This window comes from Pelodiscus sinensis, chromosome 15, assembly GCF_052426305.1.
Source record: "Pelodiscus sinensis isolate ZL-2025 chromosome 15, ASM5242630v1, whole genome shotgun sequence".
Taxonomy (NCBI): Eukaryota; Metazoa; Chordata; order Testudines; family Trionychidae; genus Pelodiscus; species Pelodiscus sinensis.
In genome coordinates, this window is record NC_143066.1 from 19,952,318 (window position 1) to 19,969,509 (window position 17,192).

Below are 17,192 nucleotides of genomic sequence, written 5' to 3' on the forward strand. Positions count from 1 at the left end.
ATGCAATTGTTTTCATATGAAAAGTTCAGAAAATTTCTCTCTACAGCTCTCGCATCACTACTGCTGGAATATATAAGAACATCATCTTGCTGTCCAGATGAACACTGTAAACTAGATTATAGCTCCATTCTGGGCTATTTTATTTTATTCCCAATATGTTTATGTTCTTCTTTATGTTTTGGAATTGCTTTGAAATCCTAGAATTAATAAAATAGTTTTACAAGCTTTACATTATGTTATTATTTTTGCCGATTTTTTTGGCTGGCTCTGAGGCATGGTTTCTCATCGTTCCTTTGGCTGGCTTAAAGACAATTTTATCTGTAATTTTCATTGTTTATTCATACATCAGTTGATACTATCTTTGGTTAAAAGATAAAATTTAGAAATGTCAAGTCAAAAACAACTAAAAAAAATTGGTTCATTATGACAGTACAAGAAAACTTAAGTTTGGAGTGCGCATACACACACTCACCTAAAAATACTATAAATGCTATTTCTTCCACAGGCTGGGAAGGAAGAGAGCAGGGGAAGACTCTTTCTGTTATTTAATTACCTGAAAGAAGCCCAGACACTAGGATGTTGAGGGCCATGAGAATGCACAAATAGGACTGCTGAGAAACAGCATGCCCAGCTGTCTGGGAGTCAGAGAACCTCACTTCGTTCAAAAAGATCCTCTCTGGTTGACAGAGTATCTCACTGGTAAACTCTGAGTAAAGCCCCTCTGACAACGTAGCAGTAGATGCTCCTCCATGCACCCCCAACAACCCACACAAAAACTTTTTGCTACTGCAACATACCTGTGAGACTCTAGATCCATGCTCAAAATCTGAGCTGCCAATAGGCCTGATGATGCCTGCAACATTCTATATGCAACAAAGACTCAAAACTTTATACTTAAACCACTACTTACCTGATTGCAGAGAGTTTGACCCAAGCCTGTTCTGGCTGCAAAACTAATGTATATAACAGGCTGCTTATTATATAACACATTGAATCCTTCTACTGTATAGTCTTCATAGCAAGAGTGAATAACAAGTCTACAGACTTTTAAGAGACCTTCACGATCATCTTCATGGTAATAAGCGGACCCATTTTCATACCTGTAAGACAAACCAACAGACACAGTCCCAGTTCAGTTACTGTGTGTAAATACGGAGCAGTTATAAAAGTGCTTTCTATCTCAGATAAATTATGAAGAGTTAGATCATTAATCATCAGACAGAGTACTGAGGCACAGAAAGGCTAAGTGATTTGCCCAAGACCAGAGCCAAGATTTAGATTTCAGGAATTCCTTGCTTCAAATCTTCTCCTTTGTCCCTGCTATATTACATTTATTGATTTATATAGCATCTGTAACAAAAGTACTTAAGTGCTGCTATACTGTATGTTATGGCTCCTCATTAAATTGGCAGCTCTATCCAATCCCAGATCATTACAAATAAAACGAAGCTAAGAATAGAAATCAGATGAATGACAAATCTTTCATTCTAGTTTTATAAGGTTTTAATTTAATATCCCCCATCCAGTCTAGGGACATGTTATATCACAAAAGTTTGTGACTCCAAAAGATGAATATTATGAAGAAGAAGAAGATTCAGTGGTTCAGGGTTCTAACACAAATAGCAGAAGTGGACTTTGGAGACATAAAGAAAAAGAAAAAGAAAAAAAAGTATTTACTAAGAATAAACTATGTAAACACAGTAAACTAAGTTGGCACAGACCAAAAGCTATAGAAGCCTAGTTTACATTTCATTTCTATTTACAGCAACAACAAAATAGATGAAGGGACTTGAGAAGAAAACCTCTCTTTAAAATCCTCAAAATTTGCAAAGATATTTTCTCAGACTTATGTTCATTGAGTACAGCAACCAGATAATAAAATGAAGATGGAAACATTTTTCACTTTAAAAAAATCCATTATTAAAAACCCAGAAATGGGTGTGGCTCACATCTATAAGAATCAGTAAGAAAGGTGCAATATAATGCAGACTTATAACAATCTTGTAAAATGAACATTAAAATGACTTACTTTTAAATTAGAGTGAAATATGGTTAGGATCTTACAAACTTTAGTATGAAGACACTACCAAGTAAATCAATTATACCCAAGGTTACTCATGTCCTATTTTCAGGGCTTCACAAACTGCAGTGAGAGCTACTCGCCAACCCCGTACCCCGCATGCACCAGACCGGCAGTGCGCATGCGCGCAGCGCTGGTGAACGGGGTGCACAGAGTGACCAGCTGAAATCTACTCGCCACGGGCAAGTAGAATCAGCAGTTTGTTGAGCCCTGCCTATTTTAACACTCCTTGAAACAAAAACAGACTACCATTTAGTGCAGTTTATTTAGTATGCTATCATGCCTACTGCCTAGAAAGCTGGACTACAAATCTGCACTAGGGATGTTAAATTTAGATTAATTAACTAATTGAATAGATTAGTCTATAAGGGGGCCTCCACCTTTGAACTGTAGCAAGAGCCCATTAGGGCTCTTGTACATCTACAAGGCTGAGGCATGGCAGGGAGTGTGAGGCCGAGGCCAGCGGGGGAGACCCCTTTGGTCCCATGATCCTGCAGTGTCTCAGCCTTTGAAATGTACAAGAGCCCTAGTAGGGCTCTTGTACATTTCAAAAGCAGAAGTGAGTACAGGGCCAGCAGAGGATTCCCCCACTGGTCCCAAACTGCTTGGAGCACCTGAGCCTGTGCAATGTAGAAGAGTCCTGATGGGTACATTTCAAAAGCAGAATCGCATCAGAAGCGGCACAAGCTTGCGCCATTTCCACTGTGCCTTTACCTCCCCTGCCGCCCATGGCACCGGATCCTGGTCCCCCACCTTGCTGCCTCTCTTTAATAGAGGCAGCAAGGGGGGGGGAAGCAACTAGTCGTATCACTAGTCAACTATACGATATGCTTCTGCTTATTGGATAGTCAACTAGTCTCCTACAGCCCTAACCTGTACTAGCAGTTAATTGGTTTTTCTCTCTCTCAACTAAGGATTTCAGCTTCAGCAGTGCTATGCACACTACTGCTTAAAGCCCAAAAAGAGACATTGGAATCTGACATCTGATAAAGGTATGATCACCTACCTAAAAATATAGTCACCTAACTAAAATGAAGGGACAACAGGAGGAAAAATAGTATAGGTCTGGATTTATTAAATGGCATGAAAGTTGGATTTTTGCTACATCATTTATGTCCATGTATGTCACACATGTAGAGTCCTGTGACATCTAGCCTCACCATAAATTACCCAAATGACTCCTAATGAGTGACATTCCTTCATTCTTTATGGTAGCCATGACACCTTGTTGGTGAACTATAAAGATAAGTTAAACATATTTTTAGAGACATTTTAAAAATTATTCACAGACTCTTTGGGATACACCATGTAAAAGCAGGTATAAACCCAAATATACCACTCACCTTACCCTGCACACCTGTTCCAGCAGATGTTCACTCCTGATGTGAAATCACTGCTGCAGTGTATACTAAGTGTCAGAATGGAACCAACTGCTCCTCTAAGACTGAGTATTAGGATCATCAATACATAAACTGTCAAATAGATGGATTTCTCCTTAACTCAACTATATCTCATCTTTTGAGTCACAACTTAGCCTCATATCCATGAAAGGTAAAAAAAAAAATGACATGCAAGAGTTTACTAAGTACCTAAATACAGATATTCATTCATCTTTTGTTTTATCAGCTAGAGAATGCTGATTATATTGGCTCTACAGAAGTTTTATTTGTCACTGTATGCAGCTAAAACAAGCCTTCATTTGTTATCTATAGCAGGGGATAATTTGTAATCCATCCACAGTTGGGTCAGTTTTAGTTATTTCCTTTATCGCTTCAGCAGTTCATTTACAGAAAATCACCCCATTCTTTCTTCCTACATGAAGGTTCAAATGATTTGATATTCAGACACCTAATGGACAATATATCCTTTTCACTGAAGACTAAGGCTTTGTCTACACTTAACAGTTTAAAGTGCAGCTGTAGCAGCACTATCAACTGAAAGCGTGGCCACAATATGTGGACTGTAGCCTGGTTCACACTGGCACTTTACAGCACTGTAACATGCCGTGGAACGGAAGGAAGGGTGATTTTTCACACCTTTGAGCCAGATAGTTACAATGCTGTAAAGTGCCACTGTAGACTTGGCCTAAGCACCCCATTAGGAGCCTCCAAAACCTAAAGAAATGTTGTAATACTAAAGTGAAATAATTCCTGACTAAATTTTCTTTAAGTTTCCTTCAGATTCTTGGGGTTTGGTTCATATCAAAGCACCGAATATCGTTGTAAGCCAACATAGCAAGGGAAGGGTAAGTTACAGTCCCAAATACTTTAAAACTCAGTTTGCAGACATTCGTGGCTAATCGCACTTCTGAGAATGTCTGCTTTGTTGCACAATTTCTCTTTGTCAGTGCTCTACACTATAATCCCTTCATGACAGAGACAAGTTATCTGTCACTGACCATCTACTGCATATAATAGCCATATACAGTACTTCAATACAGAGGAATGGCACAACTATTTTCTTTGGAGACAGTCAATATAATTTTCTGTCAAAGGTCCTACTGAACACCATGAGGTATCCCTATTATCTTTCTTGATGTCTGCAAATTAACATACTGTTTTTACATCATGTCCAAACTAGGTTAGTCCAGGAATCAAGAAAGACTGATCATTTAACCCAGGTTTCAAGAACTGTGGAGATAGGGAATACCTCTAGATTACCACTAAAGGAGATATCAGAAGATTTCTCTTACACAAAAGTTATTCCTTTACCAAATGGAAAATATTTCCTACACTAGCAGCAGCAGATTTCCATTTTAAATCTACAAGTCAGTTGCTCTGGCACCAGAAATATGTTGTTTTCACATACACGTTGTTTTCGCATCTCAAGACAAAGACACTTTGAGTAATAATCTTATATGAAATTAAGCCAGTCAAGGAAATCACCTAGCTGTTTGACCAAGTTTCTTTTCACCTGAAAGTATTTCTTGTACTTTTCTTTTCTCTCCACTCATGGATCTAAATTACAAGTTCAAGTAGACCTTCAGGAAATATACGCACTACACTGAAAATTCCTCAGCTGTTCTTTACATAAAGACTAACTGAAATCTAAGGCAGAACCAATGAGAGGTTAGCTGTGAGTCCTTCTTTAAAAAGTGTTACAAGGTTCAACAGCATAGATATGCTTATATAAATGGATATTCAATTATCTCTCTACTCCCCATTGTACTTTGGCCCCTAGCTGCATTGTAAATTCCTTATAAAAACGTTTTTATGGTTAGTATATTATTGACAAGTTCTTGGCTTTCAGGAACATAATCCTGTAAACAAGTATGTGATATTTAAGACCTTTCACTGTATCATTTAAGACATAAGGCTATCAAGATAAAAATCATATTTCAGATTTTAAAACAATTTTCTACTGTAACTGTACATTATAAATAAGCAATTCATGACTTACCTGAAGAGTCTGCAAAGCCACAGAGTGGTGTCTGAAAGGATTCTAGTTGTAAGTTTTCTTAGCCTTTCCCTGTTCAGTACTGAAATATAAGCTGCCAGACTATGTCCCAATAAAGCCATGTGACCCTGTTCTCCAACATTCTGAACTCTATAAAGCAGAATCATCATATCAGAATAACTGTCAAATTGATACATATTGTGCATATTATAATGGGTTTATGTTTTTTCCTTTTACTGGATATATCCAGATTGTCACTGAAGTGGTTTACATGCAATATTTTCTTCAAATATATATCAGAATGATGTACAAATGAGCCATGTCTACATTGGGAGAAAAGGTGACTTTTTAAACACATTAGTTAACATGTTAAAAATCAGTGTAGACATGGAAGCTGCACTTTTAACACCTTTTAGCAGCTTGAGATAAACTCTAAAGTCCTTTTAAGATTTATCTCAACCCACTAATATTAAAACCATAACTACCACTTCTACAACAGGATTTTAGTGGGCCCTTCTAGGCTTTGTATCCATAAAAGGAGAAAGTTGACACTATGAAATTTTAAAATTGCGACTATACCTTTCCTCATAATTATTATTTACATAATATTTTATATCTTCACACTGTTTTGCAAATATTGATCTTCCACACTCCTGTGCAGGTAGGATGTCTAGTATTAGGGATGTTAAATATCAGTTAATTGAATAGTCGATTAACCTCATGAATTTTTATTGGTTATTCAACTAGTCTATAGTCCCTGAGGGTGGAGCTGGCAGCCAGTGTGCTCCTGCCCCCATTCTTGAGAAGCGCTCTGGCACTCTGTGCTGCTGCCTCTGTATCAGAGGGAGCAGCACTGGGTGCTAGGTGAGAGCTGGTCCGCAAGGGGAGCCAGTTTAAAATCCAACTGCCCTCACGGACCAGCTGCCTGTTGCCCTGTGCTGCTGCCTCTGACAAAGAGGCAGCAGAGTGGAGTGGCATCAGCCCTTGTCCAGGATGGAGGCTCAGCTCCCGGACCTGGCGCAAGCCAGGACTGAGCTGGGCTGCTGGCCAGCCTGCTAAAAAATTAACTGGGGGTTGGGGGGAAAGGGGGAGAGAATGCATGTAGTCTATACCATTAACCTATAAGCTTTTGCTTATCAGTTAATCAGTTAACTGACTATACTATTACATCCCTATCTAGTATTATCACCATTTTATGGAGAAATGGGAGGAGAGAGGTTAAATGTATTGTCAATGCGACAAATAAGCCCAGAGCAAGGATTAGAATTCAGTGGCTCATATTCCTGGCCTCATCTTACCCCAGTTTTTTAAAAAAATCTATATACAGAGAAACTATGCAACTTGTAATTTACAAATATACTATATTTGATGCAACTAAAAGTTCTGAAATAAAAAAAAATAGCTTTGACGGAATGCAGCCAACATAAGCAATGCTCATGACATTGAGGCCCATTTAAAGAAATTGAGTTATCAGGCCAGGAATAATTTCCTTATATATGCAACTGCTTTTAATAATTCACTGCAGTAAAGAGTATGGCTATTTTGAAGAAAACATTAACATCAAATCATTGGTAGCAACAGAATTTTAACTCAGTATTTGATATCAGGACTATTACAAGAATTCCTATTAGACAAGTTCCACATTTTACTTTTTCTCCTGGTTCAATGTATAATGTTTCAAGGTTATAGTTAAAAAAGCTTACGCTGTTACAAATTTAAAATTTATAAAAACATTTTAAGTGTAAAATTTGTAGCTTCAAAAATGATCACTGCAAATAGTTATCAAGTATAATTTCCCAAATAGAACAAAGCAAATTAGTATTACCGGTAAGACTGTGATGATTCTTCTTCCTCCTCTTCATGCATGAGATTCTGTACTAATTGGAGAATGCTCACCATATCTTGCCCACTAGGGAAGGAAAAAGGGTAAACAGATGAGCAACTCTAGTGCCTCAGCATAAAGATCCTAATGAAAAGGCCACTTACAACAGGTTAGCTACAAGCCACAAAGGGTTTGCTCCATAGAATGTTGGTTACATGTAGGCTTCCGGTACACGTGGGCGAGCACTGGCTCCTGGGGAGCTGTCAATCCTCCCTTGTCCTGACCTGCTGCCTCAGTATCAGGGGCAGGTGGGAGCCAGTAAGCGGAGGAAGATGGCTTAAAAGCCAGCTTCCCTCACGCACTGGCTCCCAGGGAGCCAACTGCCACCTTATGTATAACTGCTAAAATTTTCAGAGATTACACAGTTGCTTAAACACATTTTAACATCCCTGTTTGGGGTGGTGGGGAAAAAGATGTCAATAGAGGAGTCTCCTATCCATCTTCCTGATACAGTGGGATCATAGTGGGAAGACTGCTGCATCAATGAGTGTCTCCTGATTTATACATGGGACATTTTAATTGGTCTAAGGAACTGGCCCACACAGGGAAATCTGAAAATCTGGGCTGACAAACTTGACTAAACAATCATTCAGCCCTGGGAGTGCTAGACTGTACATGAAGACCAAGAGATATCCAAACTAAGGATGTTAGCTAGTCAACTATCCAATAAGTAATTGCTATAAGTCCCCAGCTGAGCACAGGCTCCTTGTGGTGCTGCTGCTTTGAAATGCTGTGGGGAGCACTGCTCAAGTCCCCTGCTGGCCCCATGCTCCTTGCAACACTTTCGCCTTTGAAGTGTAGCAACAGCCCTGGGCTCTCTGAGCCAGGACAACAGAGGAGGATGAGGAGTGGGGGGCAGCAGCAGGCACCAGGGGAGCAAATGGGGCAAGGGGAAGGTCAGACACACGGCAGCTGAGGGGAAAAGGAAGAGGTTTATAACTTGGGTGCCACAGTGGCACACATCCAAACAAGCACATGTGACCTTAATATTGGTGCACAAGACAAAACTCACTGTACTCATGGATGGAAAAATCTTAGAGGGAACACTGGTCATAAGATATACTCAACTCAAAACAGCAGGTAGTCCTAAGCCAATATGCCTTCAGCTCATGGAACACACTCTCCAAGTTCCAGGAGTTCCTTTTCTCTGATGCCAGGCAGGAGTTACAGCCCTGCAAGTGGCATTAACTCACCAACTCAGATCATGGCCACAGCTATCACCATGCACCACAGCTCCTGGGGGACACGTGTCAGGGCTCCTGACAAAAGTTCAACACATGACCCAGGGCCTGCCCCTTAATGGAGCAGGCTATTCACCAACAAAAATTACTTGTGCCTGCACAGTCTAAATGACTCCAGAGCCACCTTGAAATTCTTGGGGATTCATATAATGGCCCCTCAGTAATGTCAGTTCAGACTACGGACGTAAAAGGGTAACCGTTTAAACACTGAATCAATAAGCATCAGCTTATCAGTTTCCATTACAGTTACATGCTGGCTCCTAGAGAGGTGGCTTTGCTGCAGGCCCTGTAGTATTACTTTTATACTGCGGATGATAAAGCAAAGCTGGTTCCCTGGGAGCACGCTCCTGGGGAGCCAGCTGTCAGTCCGCACTGCAGGTTCTGCAGTATAAAAATTAGACTGCAAAGCCCCCAGTGTGCATAACTGCTTGGATTTTTAGCAGTTACATGGTTACCTTTTTAAATGATTTTTTTTACAGTCCTAGTTCAGACTCCACACTGCCCAGGCAGGACCATACCTGCCAAAGGGGTAAATGAAACAACAGAAGGGGCCCTCTTTGGCCCTTGTATGCTCAGGGTCTTTCAAGCAAATACTGGGCTCAAAGCTTTACTTTTGAGAGTGCACTCAAAGGCAAAGCACCAATTCCCATCCCAGATCCTTCCCCACCTTTTATGAACTGTCAACTACTTCTACCATGCCTGGGCCAAGTTCACCTCGAACCGCGGGGTTTTCAGTACAGTGTGAATGGGATATGCTATCCAATTCTGTACCTTCCTCTCTCTCCTCTTCCCTGTCCCTCTTCAGGGACCCTTCTCACAAGCAACTCCTTATCCAGCAGGTGCAATTGCTTCTCACTCTGGGCCCTGGTCTACACTAGGGAGTTATTTCGAAATAGTGAGCTGGTTATTTTGAACTCTATACTGCTGCTTTCCTTGGGGAATAAGCCTATTTCAAAATAGTTATTTTGGGAGTTATTTCAAATTTAGTTACTTTGAAATAATTTCCCAGCATGGACATGCCCTGGGTGAGATAGAGGCTCCACATGAGTTCAGAGGCAAGAAGTTTTACTCCCAATACTTCCTTAACCCCAAAGCCAGGGTGTGTGTGTCTGTGCCCCATTCCAGACCTCCAGAACTTAAATGTGGTCATAAAGAAGCTCAGGCTTTCATAATTTCTTCCGTAGATCCAGAGGACTGGTACAGTGCCCTCGACCTTAAGGGTGTATACTTTTACACTTCCATCATTCTGGCCCACAGACAATTCCTCGGCTTTGTGGTGATGGGTCAACATTACCAATTTCCTTCAGCCTGGCCATTGCGCTTTGCATTTTTATAAATGGTTGTCACATTCCTGCACAGGAACGGAGTATAAGTCTTCCCCTATTTAGGCAACTGGCTCATCAAGGGTGAGTCCAGAGAGCAGGTGCTGAGCCATGAATAACTGGTAAGACCCAAATTTTCCCACCTTGGTCATATCCTAAAAATGTAACCAAGTCCAGATTTACTGCTACTCAATGAATCGAGTTCATTGACACTTCTCAATTCTACACAGGCACACTTCCAGATCATGGCGAACATCACCTACAGTCTTCATGAAAGCCCTACCACCATGGATCGCAACTGTATGAAACTCCTAGGGCACATGTCTTCTTGCACCCATGTTTCTACATCACGCCCAGCTACACCTTTGCCTGTTTCAAGTGTGGCTGGCATTGGTGTTCTAGATAATCCCAAGAGAGCTTGATCAGCTAGTCATTCTGCCCCCAGAGATCCTAGAATCTCTCGTCTCATGGATCCAGCCTCGAGTGGAATGAGCAGGGGTCCGCTTTGCCAAGCACCAACCAGTGATCACTCTGATCACAGACACATCAGATACAGATTGGGGAGCATGCCTGAATGACCTTTAGACCCAGTGGCTACAGTCCCAAATAGAACTATTGCTGCCTATCAATGTCAGGGAGCTCAGGACAGTTCACCTGGCTTGCCAGGTGTTTCTGCCCCATCTGCAGGAAATTGCACCCTGGCCCTGATGGACAACACTGAAGAGATATTCTATATCAATCAACAGGGTAGTGCTCGCTCCTCTACCCTTTGCCAGGAAGCCCTCAGCTTACGGGACTTCTGCATTCACCACCACATACAGCCGCAAGACTCACATCTCCCAAGAGCACAGTGCAGCCTTGCAGATCACCTCAGCCATTTGTTCAGTTCCCATGAGTGATCTCCAAAGCAGAGGTTGCCCTCATCATTTTCCAGAAGTGGGGTCATGTTCAGGTAAATTTGTTTGTGAATTGCCAGAAGAGAGGTGCAGTAGGTGCTAAACATTGCAGAGCCATAGCCCTGGCTCCATAGTGGACACTTTTCATCCCATATATGTTCTCTACATTCCCATGAGCCAAAGGGTCCTACTCAAGATTTGGTGGGAAAAGGCAGCAGTCATACTCTTAGCATCAGCATGAGCCAGGCAGCACTGGTTCACTACACTGCTGTCCTTATCAGTAGACAGGCCAATGATTCTCCTCTACTTCTGGACCTCATAATGCAGGACCTTAGCCAGCTACAGCACCCAAACCTGGAGGTGCTTCACCTCACAGCATGAAAGTCCATGACTGACCTGCCCCAAGATGCAGTATTCGGACTCAGTCAGGAAGGTGTTAATGGGCAGCTGTAAGCCTTCCACTTGGGTTACCTACCTCACAAAAGGGAAGAGGTTCTCCCTTTGGTCCCTCCAAAAGGGCATATCCCCCTCATTAAGCTACCATTCCCCTGCTCCTGAACTAATCTCCTTTACCTGAAACCCTAGGGCCTGGTTGTGTCTTCGATTCAAGTTCATCTGGCAGCAATTTCAGCATTCCACCCAGGCTTGGGAAGAGGGGGCAGGGGGAACACAGGTTTCCTCTTTGGGTCGATTTCTCAGGGGTTTGGACGGACTCTACTTGCAGGCATGGTACTCGATACTGCAATGGGACTGTAATCCTGTCCTTTCCTGGCCCATGGTGCCTCCATTTGAGCTTCTGGCTACCTGCTCCTTGCTGTTGTACCTCTCATATAAAATGGCCTTCCTGGTGGCTATCACCTCTGCCAGACAGATATCAGAGTTGAGGGAACTTACCTGAGTCCTTGCATATTATCTTTTATAAAGATAAAGTGCAGCTGCGCTTACACCCCATGTTCCTGCCAAAGGTTGTGTCCTCCTTTCATGCAATCTGGACATTTTTCTTACCATTTTCTTCCCAAAGTCCCATGCTACTGACAGGGAGAGGAGGGTGCTACACTCTTTGGATGCAAGGCATGCCTTAGCCTTTTATACTGAGTGTACCTAGCCATCCGCATATTGTTGCAGCTCATTGTTGCTATAGCTGAGCGACTGAAAGGACTTCCAATTACATCCTAGTATCTCTCATCCTGGATAATCTCATGTATTAAAATTTGTTACAATGTAGCCAAATTGCTGGCTCCATCTTTGATAGCAGACTCAACCAGGGCACAGGCATTCTCTGCGGCATTTTTGGCACAACTCTGTATTCAGGACACCTGCAGGGCAGCAACATGGTCCTCTGTGCACACCTTTATGGCACATTATGCCATTATCCAGCAAGCATGTGATGATGCTGCATTTTGCAGGGCAGTATAACAATCAACTTTTTGATGTCTGATCCCTCCTCCATTCCAACTGCTGGTAATTCACACACTGGAAGGCATATTAGCAGTCACTCGAAGAAGAAAAACCAGTTACCTATCCTTTATAATTCTTCTTCGAGATGTATTGCTCATGTCCATTCCAGAACAGGTGCCGAGCTGGCAGGGATCTATGTACACCACCACTGAAACATCACTCTAGAAGGCTCTACAGCCAAACAATGGTTACTGCTAGGAAAAAAGATCTTCTGATGGCTACGCACACAGCGTGTGCATGTACGTACTGGAATGGAATTGAGTAACACGTTTTGAAAAATAACAGTTATGAAGGGTGGGTAACCTTTTGTTATCACAGCAGGTAAATATTCATAATATTATAAATGCCTTTCAAAATTAATGCAACCGTATTTTATTTATCAGTCTGTATGCTGAATGCACATTGTCACCTACCTGCCTTGGAGTGGTCCAGGAATATCCTTCCTTGCATATTTGTTTTCATTTTCTTCCTCCATTTTTCTAATTTAAAAATACAAGAAAAAGAGTTACTTTTTGTTGTTGTTGTTGTTGCATAGCACCAAATTCCTAGTGCAGTTTGATGCTCAGAAGTACATTGGCATGTTCACAAGTGACAAAGATCACAGAATGTAGCTTGAATGGACCGACAAGACTAACATAAGATTTAATTAACTATGGCCTTAAAAAGAATTGATTTAACTTTCCTTTAAGAAGAAAAATCTTGAAGATTATGCATTAGAATGCTGTTGAAAACCTGTCAGTATATCATGTAAAATGAAAGTAAAAGTTAATTGTTGAGCCATGGTTCACATGAGAAGAGCAAGTCAAAATCTTTAGAAAATGTATCTCAGTTGGATTTAGGCTGAATTCTACAAAATATACATTGGACTGGTCTCACAAATATTTATTAACACCACCCTCAATCAAGAAACATTCTTGCTTTTAACATGGCAGAAATTAAATACAAACAGCAGGTAACAATGTCCTAGAATTATAGGGAAAAAATCCCATTTGCTTAAAAGACACTGGAATCAATATTTAAATGTGTAACACATCTGCAGTTTTTGCAGCCATTATTTTTGTAGATACCTTTCAGGGTCTTCTAACATCTTCATGGCCTCATTAAGATTCTTTCCCATTTCTGCTAAAGTAGGGTCAACCATCTGTTAGTGGAGGGAGAAAAAAAGGTAGTCCCAAATGACACACTCTACCAGTATAATTATCGATTTTATCATTCAGAAGAAATTCAGATTTTCAAAGTTACATAATAAATATCACGTATTGCATCTTCAATTTAAATATACTGTAATATTTGTGTGTTGAAGAAAAAATTGTCCTAGATAGCAACATAGATTTTATTACAGACAGATCCAGAGATCCTCTATATTCAAATCTTTCTCGAACAAGAAAAACAAAATTCATTCCAAACACACTTAAATTTGCAGTGTGTGTGTTTTCTGGGGTGAAGACGAAGGAGTGGAGCAGGAGGAGGCTGCAGAAGGAGAGGGATAGTTTGAAAGCCAGACTGAAAACTTCAGGGAAGTTAATGGTGTTCAGTTTAGAGCCCCTATGTACGGTTTGTATCTGCAATTCAGATCTGTAGCTATTATTCACAGTAGCCATAGGAACCTCTCACTTACAACTTCAATGAATCTGGGTATGTACGGTAAGACTACCAGCCTTCACAAGATCATATAATTTATACCAAAAAAATCTATATGTAGAATTTATACACGATCCTGTTGAAAAATCCATCATAAAAATATCCATAAAATCTGGGACAGAAATTAGAGTAACAAATTCAGCTCAATTTCAAATACACAGGCTTTCACCCTCACCAAAAACAAATATTACCACAATGAGGGAAGAGTTCAGAGCAATAGGAAGAAGGAATAGAGGAATCAGTCAGACAACACTGGAGATGGGAACATCATCCCTAGCAGAAGGAAACTTTCCTTCTCCAAAGGCCCCAAATACTAAAAGAGACTGAAAACCTGACTGCAGTGTTTCATTTCAACTTCAATAAAATTGTGTGTGTACACACACACACACACACACACACAGTTTGTAATGTAATTTTACACACATATATTTAGATTGAAAGTTCTAATGAGAGGCGCTTAAATATGCTTATGCTATTAATTATAAGGGAAGCCAAAAACAAGAGGCTAAGTTTTAATATTAAATTTTAACAACAATAAAGAGAAAGGAAGTTTCAATTTAAGGTTGACATGCTGTCCTTAAATTCACACTATGGCTCAAAACCCTTAAAACACAAGTGTGAAAGATTATAATAACATTCAAAGTGGACAAACAACCGTCATTTCCTTTCAGAGTATGTCTACACTAGTCCCCTAGTTCGAACTGGAGAGGCTAATGGGGGCAACCGAAATTGCAAATGAAGCGTGGGATTTAAATATCCCATGCTTCATGAGCATGTTCCCGGGCGGTCACAATTTTGGAAATTGACTAGCCCGAAATAACTGCCCACGTCTACACATGGCAGTGGAACTGGAGTTCAAAGTAAAGCCCTTAATTCGAATTAGCTGTTATTCCTCCTGGAATGAGGTTAAACAGCTAATTCGAATTAAGGGCTTTACTTTGAACTCCCGTTTCACTGCCGCGAGTAGACGCAGGCAGTTATTCCGGGCTAGTCAACTTCCAAAACGGCAACCGCCCAGGAACATGCTAATGAAGCGTGGGATATTTAAATCCTGCGCTTCATTTGCAATTTCAGTCACCCTCATTAGTCTCCCTAGTTTGAACTGAATTTTTTAATATGATGTACAGTTAACCTGATTTATGCAGATTTTCTCCTTCCAATTGACAAAGGTTAAGAACTTATTACACCTTAATCTGGGCCAACCAAAACTAGAAGTATTGTCAGAGTGATCCCATCCTTCAATAGCTGTAATTACTCTTTTCCTTTCATCAGAACAAGAAAATAATTTCTAAAATGTTTGAAATTGCTACATGAAATAGTCTACAACAGATGTTTGTGGAAGGGCCTGTCACGGGATGGAAAGGTCCTTTAAAGGTACATATACCCTGCAACTGTGAGTTCCCAGCCTAACCAGACTTGCATTAGCATGACAAAAATAACTTTGTGGACATGAGCGCACCAGTGGAGACTTGGGGTAGCCAGGTAAGCTCCACTGGTGTGGCAAAGTCTACACAGCTATTTTTTAGTGTACCAGCACGAGCCCAAACTAGCACAAATCTGTTTATCTGGGCTGTGAGGCTTTCTGCCAGCTGCAGTATAAACATAGCCCAAGTTCTTTGGAATATAGTCAGTTGCCTCCTGTCTGATGAGATAGAAGGCCAGCAACCAACTCAATTAAGGATGGGATGGGGAAGCGCTTGCAGGAGATTCTGAGTCCGAAAAAGATCCTGAAAGAGGACTTCCCATACCAGTTAGCACAGGGATGGGCAAGAGGCGGCTAGCGGGCTGGATCCAGCCCACCAAGCCACTGGATCTGGCACACCTCACCAGCAGTCACCTCACCAGCACCCTTACAACAGAGCAGATAACCTGTTTTAAACAGCTGGCTGCTAATTGCTCTGCAAGCTGGGGAGGAATGGGAGAATTTGTGTGCTGACCCTGCTCCCAGCAAAATTCCTCAACTCCCATTGGCCAGTTTCCAGCCAATAGGAATTGAGAATTTTTGCTGAAGGCAGAGGCAGAGCAAAGCCTCCTCCCTCCCTTCCTTCTCCCCTCCCAGTATTGGAGCAGAGCCATGTAGAACAGCTGTCCATCAGACAGTAATGGAGCCTGTCTTAGGTTTCTGCAGAGCGGCTGGCTGGGAGCTGCCTAGGTAAGTGTCTCCCAGTCACAGCCTGACTCTGCCCCCACCCTGCACTCCTCGCAACTACCTGCCCCAGGTCACCACCCAAACCCTCTGTATCCCTTTTCCCCATATCCTTCAAGTTACAACTCCCTCCCAGACCTTGCATGCTCTCCTACACTCCTTCCCTAGGCTAGAATCCAATCCTGCACTTATACCCACTCCTGGATTCTGCACCAGATCATAACCCCCTCCTTCACTCAAACTCCCTCTCAGACCCCATACCCTCTCCTGCATCCTACTCCTCTATCCCAAACTCCCTTTTGCACCACACCCACTATCCCAGGCCCTGCACCTTTGCCATAGAAGTGCGGCCCTTGACCTACTTACCAAAATCTTTGAGTGTCCCCCCCCCATTAAAAATAATTGCCCACTCCCTGAGTTAGCAGCAGCAGAAGCCTTCCGAGGCAGAGGCCCAAGGACTGGCAGGTGGCAGAAACTGTTTTTATTGAATCAAACTTTGTTTCTTTTTGAACCATAAATGCAACTCTGGGAAAAGGGAATAAAACATCAATACTGGTGGAAGCTTCACTGAAGCAGCCAGCCAAATTATATGAGCTGGGAAAATGAGGCAAAGACAGATTTTGATGCCAAACTTGGGAGATCCTATTACAGGTGCTCTCTTCTTTCCTCTGCAGACCAAAGGCATTAATCCCCCCATCTCCACTCTCCTAAAAACAAGTAAAGTTGCATCATCTAAAAACTAGGGGTGTTAACGAAGATGTATTTGTGTAAACATGTAACTGCTGGATTTTTCAGCAGTTACATGTTTACATGCGGGAGAGGGGCAGGGAGGAGCTGGTGCTTTTAAGGCAACTACCTCTGAGCACCAGCTCCCGCTTGCCCCCCCACGCTGCTGACTCTGTGGGAGGCAATGGGTGGGGGGAGCTCCATGGGAGCTGGCCTGTGCAGGGAACTGGCTTAAAAGCTGGATCCCCGTGGGCACCGGCTCTCAGCTCCCCCTCCCCCTGCTGCCTCTGATACAGAGGCAGCAAGGATGTGTGCGTGTATAGTGGTTAGGATTAACCAATAAGCCTGGGTTTATTGGTTAATTGTGAAAATGACTACATACTAACATTCCTACTAAAAATTGA

General features: G+C 41.8%; 1 protein-coding gene across 1 annotated transcript in view; it reads right to left on the minus strand.

Annotated features, from left to right (window-relative positions):
- The window catches only part of PDXDC1 (pyridoxal dependent decarboxylase domain containing 1), a 57,160-nt gene that overhangs the window by 31,317 nt on the left and 8,651 nt on the right, over positions 1 to 17,192 (minus strand). The window contains exons 2-6 of the mRNA XM_006136284.5: positions 13,343 to 13,416; positions 12,689 to 12,754; positions 7,302 to 7,385; positions 5,480 to 5,626; positions 911 to 1,100 (exon numbers count right to left, since the gene is read on the minus strand). Of these exons, the coding sequence (XP_006136346.2) occupies positions 911 to 1,100; positions 5,480 to 5,626; positions 7,302 to 7,385; positions 12,689 to 12,754; positions 13,343 to 13,416 (561 nt within the window). The remainder of the gene's footprint in view (positions 1 to 910; positions 1,101 to 5,479; positions 5,627 to 7,301; positions 7,386 to 12,688; positions 12,755 to 13,342; positions 13,417 to 17,192) is intronic.